The following is a 20,250-nucleotide window of genomic DNA, read 5'->3' as shown; positions in this document are numbered from 1 at the left end:
TCATGTTCTCAAACGATATAACAGTTTGTTAGCTCACTATACTCACCTGGTAGTTTTAATTAAAAATAGCGACATTTTTCTCTTTCGACTGGATTTTGTTTATTATTATTTGCAACGTCTATGTGGATATGTCTTATTAGTATTTCCGTAGCACACGGATATGATTTTTCGGTGGAATACATCCCTGCATAAAAGAAAAATTCTCCTACTACATGGTGTGTCGACAAAAGGAAAAGGGGATTTAATTTATACAAGACCATTTGGATTACTTAAGTATATTTTAACTATAAGTCTAATAAAATGAAACCACGGCCATATCACACGGGGGATCTTCCTCTCCAGACCGTGCATGACCTCTGAGAGAGGTATCGTCTCTGAATGAACCTGTCTCGTCAAATTAACAGCCACGGAAATGAGTGAAGTCCGCAAGACGATATTCCATTAACGGGCCTGTCAATCTTTTCAGAGAAGGCGAGCTCATAATACCAGGAGTGTTCGCCTCGCAAAACACGCCCCATGAGGAATTTGATTTTCCTTTCCTCTCGATTTTATTTTGCTGCGGTTTACTTTGTTGTTTTTTTTAGCCACCATTGCCAACCTGTAATCATATTACTGCGAAAGAGGGCACACTAGATTATGTTAGTGTTTCATTGATTGTTATTTATAGTCGTAACCGACCACCGACCGTGACATGCTGTGAAGGATGCGACCGGCTTGTCGGCAGTGACCGGCCACATAATTATATCCGCCGAAACGCAATTATGATTTCGTGTCGTTCTCCCGCGCTGGGCCGAGAACAGACTATCATCGCTCGCCAGCATCCAAGGACAGTGTGTTGTCTTGGTCAACATCTCACTCGAAGATGACTGCAAATGATGGACACACCCAGTAATAGACGTAGACACATACATACACACACACACACACACACACACACACACACACACACCCTTACACACAGTGTTAGGCGAATGTAATTCAACCGGCACTATGTGTCGTCTGCGGAGTATACTTCAGTGCGGTGTAGTCTTCGATCACCTGTTTCATGATGTTATAATCTCCAATCAGCATTCATTCTACGCATGAAGTTTGTGGCGCAAGTAAGATTGTGCCTCACTTCTTATGACGTCACTATATAGTGTTTGGGCGGAGAGAATGTTCATATCTTAAGTAGATGAGATCAAAGGGAAGCGAACTGTAGGACGCGCCCGCCGTATGTAATCCGTTACGCGGAAGGTCTTTCGGGGAAAATGGATATCATGTGCTCTTGAATGCACTCTACGGCTTGACAAAGTTCAGTCGCAATCAAGATTATGTAATTAGGACTACGTAATTTTCGTTGCATTCATAACTAAGGTATTATATGGCCGCTTGTATGAAACGAGATGTAGACGAATGATTTAAAAACGTTCAGATTCTTAGCATTTTGCGGAGAAAAAAAGAAAGAAAGATATCAACACGATTACTATAATGTTTTCGTGCTCATTGAGAAAACAGTTGATATTGCACGATAAGAATTCCAAACTCGCTCGACTTATTATCGCTTTACCAATAACACAGTGAAATATTGGGCAACATTATCCAAAATGTAACCGATGAATATGGGCGATCTCACTCTAAACATTATTCCTCTATAGAAAGACATAAGTTATACGGATTAGTGTGCATAGCTATATTTGTGTGCTGTTCAGACAGAGAGATACTAAAGCCAAGTCAACGCCATGCACCGCCGCAAATGGTATTATGGTCGATGCTGTCCGCATTTCGAATTTCAAGCAAATTGCTTTTAGTGCGTGTAAGTGGTAATGATGCAGGACAACCCTTCATGGACCGTGTAACATCACACCCGATCCCCATATCGATACCCCTCTAGGGAGGGTGGAGACCCGCTTCACTGCAGCAGCCTACACCATTCCCACCACCCCCCCCCCTTTTCATCTCAACACCATACAATTCTAATTTTTAGCTCAACCCGTTTAGAGTGATTATTGGTCTGCTCGTGGTGAGCGTATTTCATCACACCCTCCATAAATGATTGATGTGAGATGGTTATGTGGCGACTTCGCCTACTTCTCTTCGCTCCGTTTTGTCTTCACGAGAGGGATTGCTGACGTGCCGGAAACGAGGGGGTGGAAGGGTCTACGATGCACCCTTCTGCGGAACTTGCTTCTCTATTTCCATTCTCTTCTACATATTACTTACATTACATTTCATTTTACTCCCTTTAATTTTATTTGTGTTATTTTATTTCTATCTATTCCATTCTATTCCAATTTACCTTAATTTGGCAACTCTTGAAATTGCATGTCATGCAAGTCATGTCTCAGTTGTGATATTCTACGTCTTTGAGTTAAATGATACGAAAATCTAAATGTAGAAACGTTTATTTTCCACCAAAGTTTTTTTATTTTCCAGAATACATGCCTTGTTATTTCCTTATGGACAAATAAGACAGTTATAATGATCGAATATATGAATTTAAAAATTAAAAATACATACGGAATATAAACATATGCAGAAGTGAGGCCGTAGTAAAAGAATTCTCATAGGTCATCATTTTGTATTCATGAAAAAGCGGAGAAAACCGCAACCGAAATCCTTTCCTTATTGCTTCCCCCTCCCAACCCCTCAACTCTCATTCGAGTTTGATTTCGACGACGGAAATCTCATCTCGTCCGCCTACGCAGTTCTCCGAAAGATATCATCCCTTCGCGGTCGTGGGGTACTTCGCTAACTACGACTTCTATGCACACACACACACACACACACACACACACACACACACACATACACACACGCACACACTCGCAGACACACGTCCACTGTGTACACAGACAGTCCTTTGTGGGGGAAAACCGTATTATTTTCTCTTCTTGTGCTTTTACCCTTGAAGTTTCTCCTGTATTGTAGTTTATACCCTACAAGCATATAAAGGCGATCATTGTACTCTTTTGTTCTCTGTATCCTACAAATGAATCCATAAAGCACAAGCACACAGTTACAACCATCACCCTCACCAGTGCTCACAGACATTGATCTGTATGGCGCACCTTTGTTAACCTGTATTCTGCATAACCCATAAGCTTGACGGAATAAACCCACCTATACTGTCATAAATTATTCACTGTAGTACACGAGGTAGCTTATGGTTAAGGTCACACGAACACGCACTTTTTCATAATATTCTTTACTTGAATTTCATTCAGTAACATGCTCATTTTCACAATGAAATTAGTATGAACAAAAATAAGCAGATTCTTCTCACTTGTGCTGCTGAATCACATTCTTTTATCATACAATACAATAGTCAGTATATAAATATTTGCAAATCATTCCATGTATACAAGAGTGATATAAAATTCTGCATAAATCTCAGAAAGATCTTTTATATCTGCCACACATACACCTACACGCCAGTACACTTAACTGCTGATGTTAATCTCAGTGTCAGTGTCAGCCCACGTCGAATGGGTGTAAGTGAATAATTATGTACCATTTCTGGTAAATATAATTACAGATGCACCATAATCGTCATTGGGAGAGGAGCTCCATTTATCGACCACAGACACCCACGATTAAATAAAATTCACGTGGCGCTGCCTTTATGCAAAATACGACGGTAGCACGAAATATAGAAGCCTAAACACATTTTCCCGATGGTGTAATGCAGCTTTATCCCCTCGAATTCACATTTCGTAGTGGTGGAATAATTACACTTCGCGGATGCGTATAAATCTCATCAATTTTTCGTAAATCAGTTGAGCTGGCTTTGTGGCTTTCTGCGAAAATAACTGAAGCCAACTTCCACAAAATTGAGTGGGATTAAAAGGAATGATGTTCAAAATGTCTTTTCAAAGTTTCGACAAGGACTAACATGTAAAATTAGCCTTCGTACCATGACCATATTCTATTCTAAATTAGGAAATCGAGACAGCCCAGTCTCGAAATCTTTACAAATGTCTGCATATAAATTGTTATCATCAAGCTACTAGTACTCTCACTCTGCGCTGATCACCTCATACCTCGTTAAACAGTGGAGACGGTTCTCGGGAAGATTTGAGTTATGAGGCGAGCATTTCCAGCGCAGCAGAGATCCCTCCGACGGGAATACAGCCAATCTGGGAATTGAGGAATCGACCTAGAAACCGTCTTCCGTTGCTAGGGAAAAGGAGAGGTTGCATCAACCACAGTCAACTCTCAGTGATAATCATGGAGGGTAATATAGTGTCATCATATCCAGTCACTCTCCTTGAGAATTTCACATGGTTTCATGTTACATACAGACATAAAAAGTAGCCTTAGCACCGTCATACTCATACTTTCAGGTGCCGTGAATACCCAGTAAAAGCCAAAATACGAAATAGTTTATGATATATGGGAATAATGCGCATATTTTAAGAATGATCAATTTACATGCAATTTCTGTTTACCGCACTTCATAAATGCGGGTATCTTACGCTAAACAGTAGAGTGCTACTGAGTTACTTTTACAAGCTTAGTCAAAGTCTCTATACTAATCTGAAACTTGCCCCAGACTGACTGAAATAGATATTCCAAAGAACGACAAGTGTATCATTGGAAACGGACCCGACATTATAACAATGGGAAAAAAAATAGTTGGATTTATGAAGATATGGCACAATATGTATTAACAGAGTGAGGTATTTAGAAATGACGGGGCCTTATTTAAGCGAAAAATACGTCAAGCATACGTGAGAAACATTTCTTTTTCTTCATATTCTTGTGGTCTGGTTTGACGTCATAGCTACACTGACCATGGATCAGTAACCTAACGACGTGGAAAACGGTAAAGTACCACTATTGTCCCTAGCTCTCTCTCTCTCTCTCCCCGTCTAATAAGGAACTCGGATTTTAGATATACAACTGTATAGCGTATGTGGCGTTTGTGAAATTGACCTTTCACGCGCGATATGTTTTGGATGAGAATGAGAAATTTTCACTACAATTGGACAAAATCGTGGCATTTCCGTTAAAGAGGCTGTCTGAAATTTTCGATGTCTTCAGTCGCTTAAGGTGTACATAATTTTTTTTCTCGAAAAACAACGCTTAGACGAAAAGAGGGGTACCAACGTGAGAAAGATACGGTTTTCAGATTACATGTATTAAGACGATGGATGTTAGAAAACCATGTTTCTCAGTTTACTGTTGTCTCCCATTTCAAGTATCATTCAGCGTTAGAAACACCATACCTGTATAGGACCCCTATGTGTGGGTGTTGGATGTTAATAGTCGCAGTAGGGGTGGGAGCAACTCTCACTTTATATCCCGTGGGTAATCCAGTGACCAACGAGGTAGTCTCTTTGACCTTTATAACGCAAAGTCCCTATTCTGTTCTGATTTAGCCATCGGCTACCTGATTGTGCACAAAGTCTATGGCATTTTGAAGTCGCGGTCTGAAGGGGGTTAATGCCTGGCGGTCTTACACAGGGCTTTTCAGCGCCATCGTCATTTCGGCCCGGTAGTGATTTATGCGTATTATTGTGGTATTATTTTAGACATCTCTTCGGAGTTTGATTAATACTCCAGCGAGAGTGGCCTCCTTCATGCCCCGGATACATTCCTCAACCCACAACACCCAGATGATTGCACAGAAATGTGTAGCCATTGTGTTACCATGGAAACAGAATCCCATAACCCCGTAGGGCCTAATTCTAACACCCAGTGTTATGTCACTATTTTCATGTTGGTTTCTGCTGTGGTGTTGTGCATTGATTTTAAACAGACATACACGCTTGCAAGGTTTTCATGGAAAGCGAAAGTTGCAACTAGATTGGCATATTAACTTCATGTGTAATACTTCTCGCAGCTAGTGGGGAATTTTGGAATATGACTTCCTCCACATCACCAGAAAAGTTTCCGTGTCTGCTAGCTAGTACAGGTGTCATTTTCACTCCAACCGGCGTAGATATTGAAACCGTTTGCCACCTGACGTTCGAGAATTTCGCTGTATCTTAATCCAAGTTCGAGGCAAGAAGCGACAAACGGGCCCATCAGCAGTTTTTTTTTTTTTTTCGAGCGCGAGCGGGACGAACCCGGAGGGCGCCAATAATGATGCGCTGTGAGGAACATTATTTGTCCTCTATATACATTTATGACTTGGCACCTTCCTATGGGAGTTGACCTTTAACCGATTTTTGCAGAGGATAGGCCAACATCCGGGCATCTCTCTATGGACATGATACACCACAAAGATACTGAGTAGCTGTTTACCTTCAAATTTCGATGCTCATCGTTTGATAGCTATAGTTTGTCAAAGTTTAAAACTTTTGTTGAAGAAGGAGAAAAGTATTTGTAAAGATAAAAAACATATTGTGATATAGGCTGAGGCTGAGCTATAACTCTTATGGGGGCAACGACCAACTAATTTCCAGCATTTTGTTCATTTTTCATTTCATTTCATTTGATCATTGCTTGAAAAAATTTTGTGAAGATATGATACATATTTTGGCGATATATCATGTTAGGAATCAGACGAGGAACCCCCATCCCTCGAAAAACAGAATAATATCATAGCACCACACAGGCGATCGACTATTGTGTACTCAAGACCGTTTATAATTTTCCAATTATTATACAAGTGTATGTTCCGTCGAAGAAAAATGAGAATAAATTGAATTAAATTGAAATGCATGTCCATCACGTGTATGAGAAGGGCATAAGTAGGCCTATAGTGGAAGGGTCAAATCTGTAACGAAGAAAATTGTTATTACAATATGTAGTCCTATGTTTCTCCTTTGTGCAGAAAAAAAAACACTGTTCGAGATGTTAATGTTATTCAAGCAGAAATACGTATTCATTTATGTTCTTTCGTTCTTGAATACAAAATTCACATAGGTCTCATAAAGAGTACTGCGTCGTAGTTGTTGAATCAAAGCTCCTGAGTGAGTTGCCTAAAAAAGGCGGGGTTATGCCAACAAGGTCGTCAAAATCTGTAGGCAGCTATAGTGGCAAAGGAACCTTGCATTTATTAGCCCCAAATGCACCAGCAGTTTTAGTTTTACCTTCTTTTTTTCCCCTCGCACTCTCAAAATTATTCCCCAATGACCTTGAACTGAAGTTGTCCTTTACACGCGTTGGGAGAAAGTTTTGGATGCTCACGTATTCATATGGCAGGGCATCCTCATTACTAACAGACCTCATCTCCGTAGGCCTAAAAACGGGCAAAACACAAACAGCTGATCTCTGGGGTTGGAAGGAATGCTGTTGAAGGTTATTTCCTTATTTTTGGATGTCCACGAAAGCAAGGGCAATATTCGTCTACAAGGAAATAATTCAATATTTCCTGTTATTTTCCTGGTATTATAGTCCTCCTACACACGCAATCATCATATAATTTGATCTACCTTTGTACGGAAGGATGCTTAAAACGAGGATGGACATGGGGAGAAAGGAGTCAAATCGATAACCCGTGTTATGAAATTTGTAGTCATTAAGAGGGGATTTTCATTCACTTTGTCTGCCATTAGTTATCCAGCAAAGTTCCGCATAGCGAAAAGTAAGAATTGAATGACATGATGTGTTGTTATTTTAGTCGTTATTTTCAATGCAATAGTGTCAGCATTAGCCCATGGTCGCCCAGTATAATCCAAATGTTTGCATAACACTACTTATCAAATCTATTGCGTAACAGACCGCATGGAATACCGAAGGTAAAAATTGTTGTTGTTGTTGTTGTTGTTGCTGCTGTTTTTTTTTAAGTTCATGGTCAACTGGATGCGTTCTTTCCTGTTTATAGCCTATCCCTGCAATACTGTCTTGACCGACGTTGGATAGTGGTTAACCGTATGATAGTTTGCAATTTATCGGAATTTAACTCGTCCGTTTTGTGGGCAGACAGAATAATCATCATGTCATTGGAGAGATGGGTTATTGATCTGGACATTCCCGCCGTGTCGGTATAGCTTCCGATAGCATTCGATTGTTAGATCTCGCGAATCACCGCACTCTCCATCCTGTGGGTATCACAGCCTTGTTAGCGTGTCCTGGAAGTCATACTGTGCTGCGTCAAAATATCCCACAGAAGGGAGAGAAAAAAAGAAGAAGAAACAAACACTAGCGATCGTTTGCGGAATTTTTGGTTTACTCGGAAGAAGAAGAATAGGCCTAATCCTCAAATTTCCTAAATTGGAAGTAAGCATTACTGTCTTGATTAATAATAATCGCAGCGGTTATGATGATCGAGCACTATTTCCATGGTCAGTGGCAGGCCATACCATGAGCCACATCTGGTGCAGCGACCTCACTGTCAGGGGTCGCATTCCCCCCCCCCCCCCCCCCTATCCTTCGAACCCCGTCAGAGATAGTAGGTCTGACAACATGGATAACAATTAGTCCATCAAGAATGCGCATTATTGTGAAAGCCATAATGATCACCATGATACTGCTAGTAGTGATGATGATATTGCTACCGCTTTTAGTGACAATGATAATGATGATAATTAAGAGATATATTTGTGAAAATAATGATAATCGATTTGGTCAAAAGAAAGTGACACGTTTAATACTGATGTATTAACGCAAGCAAATATCGAGTTTCCTTCGCAACATAACAGTTTTTTGGGGTGTTTTTTTTTTCAATGTTTGTTGCGTCATCTTTGCTATGATTGATTGATTAAGTCATGGGTACTTTCATTTTCACGATGCTTCGTAGAAAGTTATGGGCCAAATGTATAATAAGGAGATATATCTCTTCGTGAGAGAGGACAAAGACAGATGGTATGATGGAAAACAATCATTGTCAAAGAAGAACCAGGGGATCGCTAAATATGTCTGAATCAGCAAAGGCCGAGCCCCACTGGCTGTACGGCATCGATTTGTGCAAAATGTCACGTTCAGAAAACAGGAAGAGTCCAGTATTGAGAATCGAGACGAGTCCATGTCTTTCGCTGTCTGTGCTTATTTAGTATCAACCGGCTGACGTCTTAACAGTTGATTTCTTGAACTAGATTTCTGAGGTTGTGACTGGGGTGGTGCTGGAGGGGGGGGGGGGGGGGGGGAGGGGAGAAGGGGAGGGGGGTGATGCAAACCAACCGGTGTGTCGTGTCTGCACATACATCTCGCCTGGGATTCAAGGAAATGTCTTCAAGCTCCTTGCATCTTGTCAAAGTAGCTGAGTTATACAATACTTGACGAATATTTCCGTTCAGTTCAGATGTCTTTTGTTCCATCCAAATCATGTGCCGTGAATGTTACCTCCTCTATGCACTCTGTCAAGGTTGATGCACAGCAGGAACTTCTCCCCTCCCACACACACACACATCGTCAACTTTTGCGGAAATGAGGAAGAACAGTGATAGAAACGTGACATATATTCCCCCCCCCAAAAAAAAAAAAAAAAAGTCAGAACAGAATCAAGTGAAATGAAACAAAACAGCGGTGATATCTAACACATTGCATTAACCAGGCTCTCTAGCATTATACGACGGTACATTAGCAAAGATCATTCGATTTGGCGCCCATCCTGTGCACCTCCCCAGGTAGTCACGCAATTGTGACGTCATCTGCGTCACAATCGTCCGAGACAGAGGATGGTATTTCTGCAAAACAAATGTAACCGAATCTTCACTATGATATTTCTATTTGGATCTCCGGCGCTATCAGTAATTAATCTGAGCAAAAGAGTGTGTGACAGAATATCGTGTGTAACCAGGGAGATGCAACGTCGCCTCCATTGTATGTTTACCGGCCAACGAAAGCATCAACGTCGTTGTGCAGTCAAATTTATGATGTTGGACAGATCAGGGAGGGGAAAAATTTTGCTTCTTTTCGTGGATAACCGTACAGACATAAAAAAAAAGAAATATTGTAACGGTCATTGGAAATTTTATGACGATACAAACTATACAGTGGGGCTCAATGTGTTTGATGGAGAAGTAAGCTTCATAGTTTACGTTACATTGCGTCTTTGGCTTAATGCGATTCTCTGTTTTCCGGCTTCACTATACGTTTGCTAATGATAGAAAGGACATCAACACACAAACCTTTTTGTATTCATAATTTGGTATAGATATTTTAGGATTTTCATAATCGTAGCACAATGCGTATTAATGAAGGATTTGCATAGGCCTACCGCTAGATTACTCCTGATTTTGTTTGCTCTATTTTGGCATGGTTCATTTTCATCTGGAGTAATTAAGTGTGTCTTCTCTATCTTCAGCTCTTTCGTCTGGATTTATGACGATTACAAAAGATTAACAAATGTATACTTGCACGTCGCTAGTAAAATCTTTTCAATTGGTTGTTGTGCAGTTTGTCACTCTACACTGACTGGAATGAAAACAATCCCGGGTCATCACAAAACCTACAATTGTAATGATTTAGCAGTTTCGATATTAGTCTTAGTTTCACGACATCACTGCACGGTTTGGCAATAACCCGGTGCAAGCAATTGCGACATTCTCAGACAGCGAGTAATTATGAATTATGGTTATCTGTTTATGACGTCACAGCCCACCCGTGATATATTTTTATAAAGTCTTTTCTCATTTTCAACTGCACTCGCTCACGGAAAACCCAGACACGCCACAGGTCACGGCACCTGTGCGCTGCTCCGTCAGAAAATTCCCAAGGTTGTACTAAGGGCGTATGATATGAGAAAAATGAGCGAATTCAAGTTTCTGGTCACAAACACATTATTGTTCAGCATATTCCTTTCCCTCCAAATTGTAAATCTCAAAGTGGAGTTGTAATTTCGCCATGTTTACAGACACGTGCATACGTGTATAACGCTCGATCTCATCACTTCGAGGAAACGCGTACATTGTACTTACTTGGATACAGAATTTTGGGCAATGGTATAGCGGCCAAGAGGTTCATATCCTTTTTAGGTTGACTGTTTGTAATGCGGCTCGAAAGATGCCATCAGTCATAATAATCTCCATTAATTTTATATTGCAGCGCTTAGATGGAAAAATCTTCTAATTCAATTTGTAACTGAATTGTGCTATTCATGCATGTCTCTCTTGTCAATTTCTTGTACTCATGATAATTGATGATTACATGATGCTATATTGATTCATATCATGCATCATTGTAACGTGGTAGGGAAATTAAATTATTCGCAACCTTTGTCCGTGAGTTGTGCTCGTTGATTTTTAAAAGTGATCTTAGTTTCTACCCATTATCTTTCCTCGTTACAGGATATGTTGATTATCCATCTTCGAATGCCATAAAAGAGACGTTTAGATTTGCTAACAACAGCTGCTTTTGAAATAATGTCTATGTTCACTTTCAGTCGACTGCGCCATCATAGCGTAAACGCGTGCTGACGAGAAGTGCAAAACTCATGTGTCATTTATTCTGTCACATTTGGGCTAAGAGCAAAAATCATTGGTGCAATCCATTGTTCGTTTTGGGTGGCCGATTCCCAACTGTTATCGTCGAGGGTTTCCCCTTTGTCTATTCGCTTGTAGCAGACGCAGTTCGTCACAAAAACAATCGAACTTGACAGCGAGTCTATTTTTTTCTGTAGCTTCTGCCCCAGTTCCGGGTTTGACTTTTGGTTTTATACTCGTGTTTTGAGGGGTTTTTACTCCCCTTCTGCATGCCAGCATCGGCTCAGATATGTGACAAATCTTCCGTTGTCATGGAAACACGTGGAAGGAGCGCTCTTCTCGGATAACACACTTCAAGCTCCCCTCTTCAGCAGTCTCCGCCATGGGACTGACGCAGAGAGCATGTAAATACAGCAAGAGGAAGTCAACTTTCTGAACAGAATGAAAGGAAAAACAGGGAATGCGTCGTACGTTGCCCACCTGTTAATAATTGTCACCATTTTGGAGTACGCCCTCAGTCAGCTACATGTGAGCCGGGGGGGGGGGGGGGGGGGGGACGGAAGCTAGTAATACAAGTACTTTCGATAAGGTATCAATGCAAATTCAAATGGTACACATGTACTATTTTCATTAAAGAACCCCAAATCATTAATCAGCAGTCGAAAAACGTCAACGATTGAATACATATATTTAATAATGATTAAAAAAAAATGGTATTTCATCTGTATCCATGGTGCCGGGTAGTCGGCCTGGTCACTATTTCAGTATGTACTTTGACTTTATCGTAATCAGGATAAAATACTCGACTGCCATAGTGGGCATTGGATTTGTCTGTTCAAATGAAGCATTGCACTTTTTTTTACTGTAACTTTTTATCCACATGGGCTGACATTCAGGCGGCTTCTCGAATTAGTCGAAGCAATGCTCATAGTGATCCTATGTATACAGTGGTAATTAAAGTATTATACTCTTTGAATTCATCTGAACTGCTTTTCTTTCTTTCGCTGGTACTCGATCATGGTGTAATGCCAAAAAATCTCCCCTGAAGTGAAGCAACTGCCACCAAAAAAGAAAATAACAGAAAAGAAAGGCCCTTTTGATTGAATTATCCACCCTGAGTCATTCCTTTACTAGTAATCCGCCAAAGAAAGATAGATGCTTTTAAAGATTTATTACTCTTTCATTGACTATAGCTTCAAAAGAGGTGCATCGACCTCTTTATAAGGAACTGACATCCGTATCGGGCAAAGCATCCTAACAAGAACGTGCCCCTTTGTTCGTTTTATAATTATACAATAATACATTTAAAAAGTCTGAACTTTTTTGATTTGTTAAGGCTTTCTTTCCATGATTCATATAACTGTCAGATTCTGTATGTGAGTTCAACTCCCGTGACATCATGCCGCCGAGTTAGCGAACGATACAATGATGGATCGAGACAGTCCTGAGGTCAAAGGTTTCCTTATTTCACAAGTGAAAAATCACAAAGTTCACAAAGGTTTTGTTAAGGATTCCGATTTTAAAAAATAAAAGTTACGCATGCGAGTAGTTTTCCTGAGTACCCGACACCATAACTACGAACAATCAAGGTGGGATCCCTTGCGCCAACAGCCACAAAGATCCCAAATTTAAGAGCTGTATCTGGCTCCAAGTCTGTAAACCGTCGAACGTGATTATTACTCTTAATGACACACACAGACTTTAAGTCTCCTTTCAACTGGAGATTGAGCAGCAAAAGAAAATTGTCCTAGGAAATCCCCACAAAACAGAACAGCCATCGCATCAAAATAGTCCTAAAGAGAACAAAGTAAAAATTCGGTACTTAAAGATATGAGAAGGTGTAATGATCAGTTTACAATCTCAGAGCGGTCGTTTCCTGTCTACAAAGAGCGACGGTCAGTGATTCGGAAGTGAAAGGAAGAAAAGTTCAGTGACCTTAGGGGGAGAGAGAGATTAGATATCTTTAGCATCGGCAGGGGGTTTTATGCAGTGATTAATAATGGTTTAGTCTTGACATCGCCAAGATGATCAAGCGTTATGAAGGTTAAGGTTGATCGAGGCTCAGCAGAAATAAACAGGTGCTGTGGATGTGATTAGCAAAGTGGTACTCGATCCTGCTTTGTAATTCATGGGATGATATGTTAGTGAATATAACACCGCTGCTGTAAAAGCAAAATCAAAAACAAACCAAAAAAAAAAACCAACAACAACAAACTCTTTTTCTTTTCTTGTGTGTCCAACAGAGCACAATTCATTGGAATCATACAATTCCGTCACGTAGGTTTTATTACGCAAAAGTGAATTCACCATTTGTAATGTTTTTATTTTTTTTTGTATTGTGTATACAATCGTTTGACAACCGTTCGTTATCATTGCCCAATAGCGAGAAATGTTCACATTTAACCTAAAACATCGGAAAGGCTGTGGATTCAAGGTGAACTTGCCTTACACTGGAAGAATAGGAAAATGAGATACTTCTGAGGAAACATAGTCCGACGTGAAGCGCAAGGACACACTCAACACCATCACCATCACCACCACCACCACCAACAACAACAACGCCAACACCACCACCACCACCAACAACAACAACAACAACACCACCACCACCAACAACAACACCAACACTAACACCATCACCACCACCACCACCAACAACAACAACAGCAGCATACGAAGGAACACAAATATAAAACTGTAAGATTTATACACATTCCTCTTCTGGTGGAAAGCCACATCCTGTACATGAAATCATTTGCGTCCTTCAGGATTGACACTGGTCGCGCCCAGAAGGCAGTAAAAGATGTCTTGTTCCCCGCTGTTTTTGTACAATAAGCCCTCGAAATTCGACGAGATTGGCAGAAAATAGCCGATCGGATTAACCCTGAGTATGCACCTGAACTTTTCCCACTTTATGCCAAACACGTGCGACTTCTACACGGTCGTCTGTAGTGGAGCCACATGTCTCAGAGGTGATGAAAGATTCAACTTTTTGGATGGTTACGAATGTCTCAAGTGTCTGACCTCGACTTCCTGCGCATCTGTACGTGTCCATATGTCATGTACGTGGCATCGCAGGCTTATAGCGTGATCTGTATCATACATGGGCGCGAACGAGGCTCCAATTTTTCAAGCTTGAAAAAGTGTGTGGTTGTTATAAAGGGAGCATCTTCCTGTAAATGAGATAGTTATTGTGCAGAAGCAATAATATGTTATTTGTATCATCATGAGTAATAATCCTTATATACATATTGTCATGGACAAGTTAGATACGTTATTAAACATCAGTTTAAATGTGAAGACGTCATTGTGTGTTCCTCCAAAGCTTTGGATAAACAGACAATACATAATGATGTGCCTGTGATCATTTTACGTTTTAGAAACTGATGATGTGGCTACACTTTTTCCTCTACATGAATGATGATATTGCTTGTAAAGATGGTTTAGAAATTCGTGAGCCTTCTTTCTTTGTACTTGTCAATAACAATCCTTTTCTATTGTTTCTCCCCTATATCACATCCATGCAGCTATATGTGAGGATGGATGTGTGCACGGTACCTGTGTGAGCCCCAACCAGTGCCGATGTGACCCTGGATACACGGGATCAAACTGCAACGCAGGTGAGCACTTGATGATAATCATAACGATGACTTCGACGACGATGATGATAATGAAGATGACATCATAATCATGATTATTTCATCACTTCAGTCTTTATGACAATGCATAATCACTATCAGGTCCACAAATATTGTATAATTTTACTATACCCAGTTTGCTTTGTTTTGCTTATGAAAAATTATTCTCTGTTACTGTACCAAAGAAAGTGAAAGGCCTATGTTCTGTTAATGGAATGGAATTGAATTGAATTGAATTGAATTGAATTGAATTGAATGATAACATAATAATGTGGGTAATTTTGATATTGAGTGATTACTACTTCTACTTCTCTTCATTGTAATTATTGTTATTATTAATTATATCATTGATGCCATCAGTACCATAGTCATCGTCATCACCATTATGACGACTGTGACAGCTGCACACGTCCGCTTTATGGACATTATCGAGTCTCATCAGTGCCTAGAGAGCGCGGACGTTATCTCCACTGCGATTCATTTCTCTCGCTTAATGCTTATTGCGTTAATCGAGTGGCTTTGTTTTGACCCGTTTACTTTTTGGCTGTAACTAATTGATTCGATTATAGCAATTGTTCTTTCCGCGATCGATATGGGACATGACGTCATTCTTTCCCAGTGACGCTGGACGTAGTGCTGACATAATTAGTCATGTAGGGCAGTTTTCATCCGTCCCTTTCTTCATTTCAACTGTCTGAATTAATGCTCTCAGAATTCCAGATTGTTTAAACAGTCGATCGGCCACAATTTGAAACTTGCTTGCTCCGTTGTCTTATGTTATACTAGCAATTTTTTTCCAAAACGATGCAAATTAACAAAGCGAAACAACTTTTTTCATCTTCTTATCATTATCATTGTTTTGATTATCATCATAATTTTTGTTATTATTGTCATTATCTTTAACATTCTTAATTTCATTATTATCACTGTCATTATTACAATGATATTGGTAGCGGTAATGATAATAAAAGTACCGATAATGGCCATTGTTATTACACTGCACTATACACTGTATTCTTATCATTTTTATTATTATTGTCATCATCACCATCATCACCATCATAACTATTATCATTAGAAGTAGTTGCAGTTAAATCATCATCATCATCATTGTCATCTTTATTGTTGTTTGACGGTTGTCAGAGAGTTAGATACAATATTTATTTATGGTACATGAACTCACGGTATGTAAGTTAAGTCTATACACATCAGCCTTAGATATCTGGGTGTACAGAAAAGTGGTGGTCGTCTTCTAAGTGTATTTCCAACCCAGGCCGATTTATTTAGAATAAAGGTAGTACAATTATACAGACAAATGATTTACATGATGAATTAAAGGAATGCACAGGGAGAATACGACAAAGGATCATGCCATTTCGTGATCGTGGTTTATTATGGAATTTCAAGAACATGTTTTAAGTGATCAATGTTATTTTTTCCCCTTCATCAATGGAATGGCAATAACCGTTTTCCTTTCCGTACTTGATTTTAGGCGTGCGATAAACAGAACATCAGCGATGAATTATTCCATTATTCGAGATCCATCCCGCCATGAAATACGAATTTTTCTTCATTCGCATGCGACTGGCTTATGTGTCATCGATTCCTACGCTAAAGAGCAGACATCGTATGACATAATAATATCTCCATCATCAATGTAGTTAATGATATGGATGCATTTAGGTGTAATTTCTGAAAGTGAGCTTTTTGTGTACGCTGTAGTTGCGTCAAGGTCGTTATTATTACGCATTCAAAGCAGGCGCTGCGAAGCCGTCCGCGTCACTTGTTTTTAACGTTAATTCCGCCCCGCTTCCCCACTTTATAAGGAGCACAACTGAGCCATTCGTAAAAGTATGTTTGTTTATAGCACAATAACAGTAACGCGCGACGACCGGTCCAGCCCATTAGTAGAATTAGGATTCGTTTTGATAGGCGTAACAGGGCCGCTGTGGCTGAACTTGGAAGAGCGAGTTTGCTTCCTACTTTGGATCATAAATCATATCGCATTGCGAACGCCGAAACGGTAGGAAATTGGAGGATGAGGGTATGTCTCGCAGGAGTATAAATGAACATCATAGACACATGTGGGCATAGTCATAGAGGAAGTGGTAATGATTTTCAATAACAAGCCACATTACATGTTGGACAATTTACATTGTCATTTACAAATGGATGCAGACTTTGCTGTATGTGATTAAAGGGAAAATTACCGCCAAAGTACTTGTATTGATTTATAGAGTTTTAAAAGTACACATTTTCTTCGATTCGTTAATATTGCTATACAATGTTTAGGATGATAATTATTGTCACTGCCTTCTGAGAGAGGTATTGTCAGTTACTCTTTCATTATTCCCCCCCCCAAAAAAAAAAAAAAAAATTGAGAATGTGCTAAACTCTCTTTATGTCATTGCTCTACTGTGACGACTGACACCAAAAATTGTTGATCTTGTATTCAGCAACGGCGGCACATGGATTTAACCTACACTTCAAAAATTCATAACTTTTGAACGGATTGTCTGACTTTGTCGGATCGTCAGACAACAACACAGCAGACCGCCTAAGATTCATTTCAAGTTCATGGAGTCGGACAATCGTATACAGCATGCCCTGTCCAGAGAATTGTGTGTAGGTCTGTCTGGGAGGGTGGTATAGACCGCTTTCGCGTTGCTTATCCAGGTCAGGTGCAGGCGAAGCTATGGGGCGCTAATTGACACTTAAGTGGCGCGCAGTGCCATGCATCGCCCTCGATGTGGAATGCCAGCAGCTGAGCGTGTCCACGTTCTATATGAAGCAAAAGAGAGAGGACTCAAACAACACCCTTGTGTCACTTGTCTGTAGGTGAATATGAAAGCCCCGCATTTTTAGCTCACCTGAGCCAAAGGCTCAAGTGAGCTATTGCGATCGCCCTTCGTCCGGCGTCCGTCGTGCGTCGTGCGTCGTGCGTCGTGCGTCGTGCGTCGTCCGTCGTCCGTCGTCCGTCGTGCGTCGTGCGTAAACTTTTTACATTTTCATCTTCTTCTTGAAAACCCCAAGACCGATTTTCATCAAACTTGGCAGGTAGCATCCCTAGGGGGTTAGGAACTCAATTTGTTAAAATGGGCACCATGCCCCACCCAGGGGGCCCCCAGGGGGGCCCAAACCCCCCAAAATTAAGGAATCTGTAAAAATCTTCTTCTCTAGAACCAGAAGTGATAGAGCTAAGTTAATACTATGAGTTAGTACATTGATGACTATAGTTTCAAGTTTGTTCATGGCAGAATCAGGGGTGCCCCCCTTGGGACCCAGGGGAGGGGGGTGGGGAAGGGTTCTAATGGGGCCTAAATTGTACATTTTCATCTTCTTCTTGAGAACCCCATGACCCATTTTCACCAAACTTGGCAGGTAGCATCCCTAGGGGGTTAGGAACTCAATTTGTTAAAATGGGCACCATGCCCCACCCAGGGGGCCCCCAGGGGGCCCAAACCCCCCAAAATTAAGGAATCCGCAAAAATCTTCTTCTCTAGAACCAGAAGTGATAGAGCTAAGTTAATACTATGAGTTAGTACATTGATGACTGTAGTTTCAAGTTTGTTCATGGCAGAATCAGGGGTGCCCCCCTTGGGACCCAGGGGAGGGGGTGAGGAGGGGTCCTTATGGGGCCTAAATTGTACATTTTTATCTTCTTCTTGAGAACCCCATGACCCATTTTCACCAAACTTGGCAGGTAGCATCCCTAGGGGGTTAGGATCTCAATTTGTTAAAATGGGCACCATGCCCCACCCAGGGGGCCCCCAGGGGTCCCAAACCCCCCAAATGAAGGAATCTTTATAAATCTTCTCTAGAATCAGAAGTTATAGAGCTGAGATAATACTATGAGTGAGTGCATTAATGACTGTAGTTTCAAGTTTGTTCATAGGAGATCCAGGGGTGCCCTTCTTGGGTAGGGGGGGGGGGGTGGTTGGAAGGGTCCAAATGGGGGCCTGAATTGTACATTTTCATCTTCCTCCTGAAAACCTCATGATAGATTTTTGTCAAACTTGGCAGGTAGCATCCCTAGGGGGTCAGGATCTCAATTTATCAAAATGGGCACCATGCCCCACCCAGAGGGCCCCGGGGGCCCCAATCCCCCCAAATTAAGGAATCTTAAAAAAATTGGGCCCTTATTGTACATTTTCATCTTCTACTTGAGACTGCCTGGTCAAATTTTGGTAGAGCTGTGAATAAGATTAGTGACTGCGTGAAAGGTGAACTTGCGATACTCAGGTGAGCGCTAGACCCGCGGGTCTCTTGTTTTTCACGTGAAGATCTCGATTGCGGACGATGGCAGTGCCAATGAGTTCGATGCTTATTCTTTACGCGATGATGTTGACTTTAGACAATTGTGAAAACAGAAGAGAAATGGAGAGGGAGATACCTGCGGTTTATTTGATATACTATTGCTTGTATTATGAGGTAGCACAACGAGTTCTTTCAATGATGATTTTGATCAAGCGTAAATGGCGGCTGGTAGCAAGTCAGAGTATGCCGAAACCAGCCACAACTGAGTCTTCTAATTTGTTAGGATGATGCCCCGCCGTACCCGAGCCCTCCACATGTGTGCACCCATCTGAGTTGTATACCTTAGTGGTGTCTCCTTCCCATTAAACCTATGTATAGTATCCAATTCACTTTGTGTTTGACTTGTTTGTCGAACTGTTTTGCTACGTCCATGGTACTACTAACTTGCCAACGAGATTCTAAGAGTAATACCTCTTATTGGTAATAACGTCATCAGTGCGTATTCTGCGTACACCTTTGCCGCAGGTAGCTTTAAGTACGTACTTGTATTTTTAATACGACATAGAGTCGGTGGAATTGTCGAAAGTAAACTACTCTTAGATTCTTTGAGATTCTAATAGAGTTTGAAGAGTCTAATGATACATTTTGCAATTAGCAATTATACCCGTTTGTTGTGGCCTTTGGAATTAACAAATTCATTCCACTGGCCACTCAATGAACACTTAATATTGCCGAGTCAAACGTTTTACTGCAAGCATATGATTGTGGCTTCTTATCCAGCTTTTTCCTTTAAAATGTGGGAAACTACACCGCCTCAAATTTCTCTCCTGCTGCTGAGAACACTTGATTTCCCTCAAGAGGCAACGAAGAAAAATTGGAAGAGGGAAAAAACAGAGGAAAGCTTTAAAAAGGAAACTAGGAGCCGTAGGCTGCTAAGCATGTCTGAAATAAAAATCCTCGAAAAAAAAAAACAATTATGAAAGCAGTTTTAGGGTAAAATGTACGATTTTTTTCTTGCAACATGTCATCGTTCCGCGAGTGTCTTGAGTTTTAGCAAAATC

General features: G+C 40.7%; 1 protein-coding gene across 1 annotated transcript in view; it reads left to right on the top strand.

Annotated features, from left to right (window-relative positions):
• Positions 1-20,250, top strand: part of LOC139729166 (uncharacterized) — an 84,529-nt gene that overhangs the window by 6,219 nt on the left and 58,060 nt on the right. The window contains exon 4 of the mRNA XM_071640096.1: positions 14,822-14,914. Coding sequence (XP_071496197.1) covers positions 14,822-14,914 — 93 coding nt within the window. The remainder of the gene's footprint in view (positions 1-14,821; positions 14,915-20,250) is intronic.

Source organism: Diadema antillarum, unplaced genomic scaffold, assembly GCF_040938485.1.
Source record: "Diadema antillarum isolate AM-2024a unplaced genomic scaffold, OU_Dant_1.0 seq00000221_RagTag, whole genome shotgun sequence".
Lineage (NCBI taxonomy): Eukaryota > Metazoa > Echinodermata > Echinoidea > Diadematoida > Diadematidae > Diadema > Diadema antillarum.
The sequence above is the reverse complement of the archived record's forward strand: the minus strand, read 5'-3'. Positions and strand labels throughout refer to the sequence as shown.